General features: G+C 33.7%; 1 protein-coding gene across 1 annotated transcript in view; it reads left to right on the top strand.

The window, feature by feature from the left end:
* Positions 1 to 7,042, top strand: part of LOC115429064 (retinal homeobox protein Rx3-like) — a 13,782-nt gene extending 6,740 nt beyond the window's left edge. Inside the window, 2 exon segments of the mRNA XM_030148310.1 lie at positions 6,135 to 6,279; positions 6,282 to 7,042. Coding sequence (XP_030004170.1) covers positions 6,135 to 6,279; positions 6,282 to 6,595 — 459 coding nt within the window. The 3' untranslated portion in view covers positions 6,596 to 7,042.
* Positions 7,043 to 7,692: the final 650 nt, after the last annotated feature.

Below are 7,692 nucleotides of genomic sequence, written 5' to 3'. Positions count from 1 at the left end.
AAAATAAGTGCAATTTTAACAATATTCTGCCTCAACGTTTCATTTCTACATGTGCATTATGGATCAGATCTACAAAGACACTAAACACTGAGGAACAGACAGAAAATGTTAAAATTGTGCTGAATTTTCTTTAGACATTTCAGTTTGTTCATATTTGTTCAGATTATTCACATTTTATTGTTACAGGATAGTTTGTAAATGTAAATATTTTCATAATTTAACCCTTTCATGCACGAATTATGAGAACCTTAATCAAAATTTTTTCCTGAGTGTTTTTATTCCTCTTTAGGCATGAAAAAAAAACAATGTGATTGAAAATTTTCTTCTGAAAAATAAATTCAAAAAATAAAATAGAAATAGAAATAATTTTAAAAATTGAAAAAAAAAAAAAAAAATAAATAATGAAAAAAAATTCTTATGAACCTATTTTTCATGAAGTTGCAAAAATGTCCACTCAGCTGGACACCACATGTTTAATTTTTGACGCACAGAAACATATATTTGCTGATAAATTGTGTGAAAACTATGGGGAGGGCTTGTGATTCTGGGGGTTTATGCTCAGGAGAGATCTACATAATGTTACCATTTCATGTCAAAAAAGATATGTAGTGTCTTAAAACTTTAATAAAGATATGTGTAAAAAAACAAACAAACAAACAAAAAAAAAATCCCCCGAAAAGAACAACAAAAATCCATTAATATACAGAAGACCAGCTGTAGAATAGCTGTCCACTGTAGTGACCACTATGCATGAAAGGGTTAATGTTATTTTTTGCACTAAAACAAAGAAACAAATTTGAAGTTGTTAATTCAAGATTTTTTCCTTAATTCAAGCTTTTTTTTTTTTTTTTTTTTTTTTTTTGCTTAATTCAATTCAAGACTGTGGAATTTTTGACTTTGCAAAAACATCCCAAGGGCCGGACTGGACCCTTTGGCGGGCCTATTTTGGCCCCCAGGCCGCATGTTTGACACCCCTGCTCTAATACTAGTTATTACTTTTTTTTTTTTTATGTCAGGGATTGTACCTTTTAGGATTGCACTTTTTAATTTCATTATACAATAAAGATATATTCTATTCTATTCTATTCTATTCTATTCTATTCTATTCTATTCTATTCTATTCTATTCTATTCTATTCTATTCTATTCTATTACTCACTTCATGGAGATGATATGCAAAAAAACCCCCAACTTTTTGATTAAGACAACTTTTATTAATAGTCTTATAACAATTAACAATTGATTTACACTAAAACATGTTACTGCAGATCAGGTTTATCAAGAACAACAAAGTTACAGTAATAGTGTGAATTGCAGTGTATGGGATGATGCATTAAGTGTCCACTGTGTTGGATGATATGGAACTAAAACAACAAAACCCATGATTTTAACAAGAGAAGAATAGCTGTCCACTGTAGTGTCCACTATGCATGAAAGGGTTAACAGTTTTCTTCAACAAATCGCTTTTTTTTTGCATATAATCTCCATGAAGTGATTAATAACAGTATTAGAGTATGATAAAATGTGAGAAAACATCAGATTAGCTGCATTAAAAATATATTTATTTCATAGTTTTCACACAGTACATCACTTCCTGTTATTGTGTTTTAAATACATGTTTCTTTGCTTCAAAAATTAAACGCATAGTGTCCAGCTGAGTGGACATTTTTGTAACTCCATAAATAATAGGTTCATTAAAAAAAAAAAAAAAAAAAAAAATTCAATCACATTGTTTTTTTTTTTCATGCCTAAAGAGGAATAAAAACACTCAGGAAAAAAAAAAAAAAAAATCTTGACTAAGGTTCTTATAATTCGTGCATCAAAGGCTTAAAGTATAAAACATAAGAGAATTAAATCATTACATTAACTGACAGCTGAATTAATCTAATATGAATATAACTCACGTATAATTTACTTTATATCACAAATCAAGACTAAATCTATGAGACAGAAATCACATAAAAAACCACTTAACACTTACTATACTCAGTGGAATGGTCTTTATTTTTCATTAAAGATCTCCAAAATACAAGACAAATGATCACATTATGTTTTTGGAGCTTTTAGAATAACAGTGGATTTTAGGACTTATGTTTCACTTATTTGTTTGACTTTAATTCTGAAAATAAATCAAATTAGTTTTAAAAAGTCACACTGTGTCTAAAAACATGTTAATATTGATGGAAATTAACTTCATTGATCCTATTAAAAAATCCACCTGGTTGTCCTTTAGTCCAATTAAAGTAGAAAAACAATAATAATAGTAGTTCTATTCTTTTACAGAACAGTACAAATATACACAGAGTCCAGGTCAGTGTATCATCTTGTGCCATCAGCTTTTTCTAATTGTTTGATGAATTGATTTTTTTCATCTTCTTGTTCTTCTAAACTTTATTGTCTGTTTATTTCCATGCTTTAACTCAGGGCTGTCAAACTCCTTTTAGTTCAGGGGCCACATTCAGCTAAATTTGATCTGAAGTGGGCCGAACCAGTACAATAACATAACATATATATAACAATATAACATAATAATATATCAATAATGTCAACTCCGAACTTTTGTCTATGTTTCAGAGCGAAAAAACTAAATTTACATTATGAAAAAGTTTACATCTACAAGCTATCCTTTCAAACAATGTGAAAAACATAAGCAAACTGAAAAAATAAGTGTAATTTTAACAATATTCGGCCTCGGTTTATCATTCACACATGTACATTATAACTTACAAATACACAAAACATTTAATAACAGACTTGTTAAAATTGTACTTACTTCTCTTAAGACATTTCAGGTTATTCATATTTGTTCAGGTTATTCACATTTTTTGCAAAATTATACATTGTTTTAGTGTAAATACATGAAAATATTTACATTTTGAAAGAGAAAAATTTGGAGTTGTCATTATTTCTATGATATTATGATCGTATTTTACTGGTCCTGCCCACTTGAGATTGAATTGGTCTGAATGTGGAACCTGAACTAAAAGGAGTGTTAAGATCTCAGTGTAATTTTTGCATTTCACTAATTCATCCCAGGAGCCGGACTGTAGTGATGTGACGTTCACGAACGAATCAAATCTTTTTAACGGCTCTTTGAAATGAACGATGGGGACTGAGTCTTTGTAAAGAGCCGTTCATTTTTTTTTTTTTTTTTTTAAGGAGGGAGTGTCTGATTGCCTGACAAATTTACCAACATACTGTTCTTGTTCTGAGAATTGAACTACAGTTCAGGTATTTAAGTAAATACAGTGATTAATCACTGTTGTGTTTTGTGCAATTTTTTCCCGTATGTTTACACACATTTATTGTTCTTGTTTTGAGGAGAATAAAATGTTATTTCATAGGAAAATGTTTTATTTTCTTCTTCATTTTTAGGCTACAGACTAGTCCACATAATGTACCGTGATGTTTTTGGTCCAATTCCAGCATTTGCCTAATGTCACCTCTCATGTCATGTATTTAGCCCACACATTTGAACTAACTATTCTTTTTTACGATAAGATCATATTTACTGCCAGTCTTTTGAACGGCTCTTTTCAGTGAATGGCTCCTGATTGAACGGCTCCCTTCAAAGAGCCAAGAGTCCCATCACTAATAGTTATTCAACCTAATATGTTAAAAATGAAAATTAGCTCAATGTCATTTGTAGTGATGTGACATTCACAAACGAATCGAATCTTTTGAACGGCTCTTTGAAATGAACGATGGGAACCGAGTCTTTGTAAAGAGCCGTTCATTTTTTTTTTTTTTTTTTTTTTTTTTTTTTAAGGAGGGAGTGTCTGATTGCCTGTCAATTTACCAACATACTGTTCTTGTTCTGAGAATTGCACGACAGCTCAGGTATTTAAGTAAATACAGTGATTAATCACCGTTGTGTTTTGTGCAGTTTTTTCTGTATGTTTACACACATTTATTCTTCTTGTTTTGAGGAGAATAAAATGTTATTTCATGAGAAAATGTTTTATTTTCTTCTTCATTTTTAGGCTACAGACTAGTCCACATAATGTACCGTGATGTTTTTGGTCCAATTCCAGCATTTGCCTAATGTCACCTCTCATGTCATGTATTTAGCCCACACATTTGAACTAACTATTCTTTTTTACTGTAAGATAATATTTACTACCGCACCAATTAAACACCTTTAAAATGTAATGTCAATCATCACATGTAGCCTATTCAGTCATTAAAACATTGGTGTTTCAAAATAATGCAAAAAACATAAAAGAGCCAGTCTTTTGAACGGCTCTTTTCAGTGAACGGCTCCTGATTGAACGGCTCCCTTCAAAGAGCCAAAAGTCCCATCACTAATAATTATTCAACCTAATATATTATGGCATGGATGAAAATTAGCTCAATGTCATTTGTAGTGATGTGACATTCACGAACGAATCGAATCTTTTGAACGGCTCTTTTCAATGAACGGCTCCTTTCAAAGAGCCAAAAGTCCCATCACTATTGATTTGAATGCAATTGCTATTTTAAGTACAACACACTAAATGCCAAGTTAATTTAACTTAAAATTTCTTGCAATGTCAATTGTTTTGTATAGTCACTAGATATAATATCATCAGTTCATTTTACTGAATTCCATGTTGCTTTAAATTTAAGTCTTTTGCAATATGAAGTGCTTTGTGTAAGTATTGAATCTAATATATTATAGCTTGAATGACAATTAGCTCAGTGTTATGTACCAGTACAGGAAATGCTTTAAATTTGACAAGGCATTAAAATTTCTATTGTATGAAATTAATTTTGGATGAACAGGAAACCTATTGTTGGGCCTGTGGCTTTGACTCATGGTGCACCTCCACACAAATACAAAAACAAACACACAAAGGTCTACAAACATTGCCGTACACACATTTAGTCCAAATTTAACACTAGCACCACAACCCTGCTGAACCCCTGCACAGAAAAAGAACACATTTTCAACAACATGCCCAATACCCACAATGCAATGCGGAGATAAAAAGGTGTGGTCATGACTAAAACTGAGTGATTTAAATCTATTCAACTTAAACTTTTTCGTACTTTCGACTATGTCTACAAATTAGTAGAATATACTTAACATTTTATAGTAATGTAATAAAACTGAAATCATTTAACCCTCTGGTATCCGGGTGCGCCTTTTAGGTACACTTTGCACTTCGTTTTTAAAAACTTCATATTATTTTTCACAATATAAATAAGGTTAGAATTCAAAAGTTGTTCATTTTTGCATGATCTTTAAAATTCTGGCCACGAACTAAAATGTGCACAGTGTAAACAAACGAAAATTACAAGACTAGCATCTGTCTCCCAAGTGTGCCTAAAACGCACTGTTTCTTCCATTTGATATGTATGATTAGGGCTGAAATTGATTTACAAAAATAAAATCAAATTACAGCGAAAAAATAAATTAATATATAATATTTAATAGTTTGATTTATAGGTGTGCATTTTACGCACACTTGGTGACAGATGCTAGTATTTTTGAACATTTGACCTAGCGTCAAAAATAATAATGCAAATTAACCAGTGTTGGAGTTAATCATTGACATATGCCAGGATGAAAAAATCAAATAATATGTGATCCACTTTTTATGTAGTATATTGAAATTTTTTTGTTTTTTTGCATCCAAAAAAATGGTTTGTTTACTTTACAAACACGGCATTTAAAGGGTTAAAAAATGTGGCAATTATTGAGTATTTGGTATTTTTATTTACGGCTCAAGTTGATGAAATAGAAAAAAAGTGTAAAAGAATTAAAAACAAACTGTATGAAATTTTTTTTGACATTATTCCACAAGTGTGCGAAAAAGGCACACTTGTCGCTTAGTAAGGGGATACCAGAGGGTTAAGTACGTTGTAATTAAAGCATTTTAGTAAATACAACTTCCGGGCTTACAGTGTATGTTATTATGATAGTATTTTACTGGTTCTGCCCACTTGAGATTGAATTGTTCTGAATGTGGAACCTGAACTAAAAGGATTGTTCATATCTTAGTGTAATTTTTTGCATTTCACAAATTCATCCCAAGGGCCGGACCGGACCCTTTGGCGGGCCAGATTTGGCCCCCGGGCCACATGTTTGTCATCTGTGCTTGAACTGATCCTTTCTAAACCCTCCAAATGTGCCGTTGTTTTGTGTTCCAGGTGTGGTTCCAGAACAGACGGGCTAAGTGGCGTCGTCAGGAGAAGCTGGAGGTGAGCTCCATCAAACTCCAGGACACGTCCTCCTGCTCCCCGTCCTCCCTGCTGTCCTTCAGCCGCTCCCCCAGCAGAGGCTCCCTGGGCGGGGTCTGCAGCTGGACCCCTGGCTCAGCACCCCCATCACCACCTCCACCTCCCTGCAGTCGCTCCCTGGCTTCATCAGCGGCTCCCAGGGCCTCCCCGCCGCCTACACCCCTTCTCCTCCTCCTCCTCCTCCTCCGTCCATGTCGTCGTCCTTACCGGCCTCCTTCCTGGGACACCACAGCCCCCACCTGCCCCACATCGGCTCCATGTGCCCCCCGCCCGTGGCCTACCAGTGCTCGGCCGATCCCAGGAACTCCAGTATTGCCTCACTGAGGATGAAGGCCAAGGAACACATTCAGTCCATCGGGAAGTCGTGGTGATGCAGAAGGAGATCCGAACAAAAAGGACAGACGGGAATTTCTTCAGAAAAGGATGCTTCTTTTGACAAGCTTAATTTTTCTACAGACGGATTGCTTTGGACTTTGAAGTAAAGGGTGCAAACTGCAACAAACATCTACAATCCAAAAGAAGTTGTCACCCTGACTGCAGAAGTGGCTGTAGAATGTGAACGTTTCTGCTGTTTTACTCCTCCATCTTCAGTTCAGCTCCTTAACTGTAGTCATCCTTTTCCACTGTTTTTTTTTTTTATTTTTATCTTTTTTAACAAATTCAAGTAGAAAACTTCACTCTTTAATGGAGTATTCCTCATTGCAGTAAGTGTGGATTCATTCTTTTGTGCTAGATCCATGTTTTCATGATTAAAAAAATGTATGAAATGTGAATATTTTCTATACACAATAAACTTTATATGTCTAATCAATGAGCAAAATAATGAGGTTTTATCATTTTTCTAGCAGAGTACAAGTAGATGTGTGTGATCAGTGGTATTTACTGAAAGAAGCACAAAGGAAAAAAGGAAAAAAAACAAAACAAAACACCACATTAAAGTGTTAATTTAACCTCCTCAGACCCAGCTTTGGGTTTTTTGTCCACATTTGTAGACAAGGGTTTCACAACTTTATACAAAAAAAAAAAAAAAAAGAAAACTGTCCACCACAAAGGACATTCCATATAAAATTTAAAAACTGTGTCTGAAAAAACTGTTGCATCATGACGTTTCCAATATAGGCACTTATTTAATAAAAAACAAAAAAAAAAGCTGGTACTTTGCTGACATTTCCTGGGTCTTAATAGGTTATGTTACATGAAATCACTGCTCAAACTGACCACATGTATACAGCTCCCTCTGGTGGCCAAAACTAAAATAGCATTTTAAAACCCAAATGCTTGTGTCATTAAAAATCACACATTTATGAATAGAAAACCTTTTTTTTTTTCAGCAGAACTCATGCACACCCTAACCCTAACTCTGACAAACATCTACGATCCAAAAGAAGTTGTCACCCTGACTGCAGAAGTGGCTGTAGAATGTGAACGTTTCTGCTGTTTTACTCCTTCACTGTCGTCATTCACATCC

This window comes from Sphaeramia orbicularis, chromosome 12 (assembly GCF_902148855.1).
Source record: "Sphaeramia orbicularis chromosome 12, fSphaOr1.1, whole genome shotgun sequence".
NCBI classification, from domain to species: Eukaryota; Metazoa; Chordata; class Actinopteri; order Kurtiformes; family Apogonidae; genus Sphaeramia; species Sphaeramia orbicularis.
The sequence above is the reverse complement of the archived record's forward strand: the minus strand, read 5'-3'. Positions and strand labels throughout refer to the sequence as shown.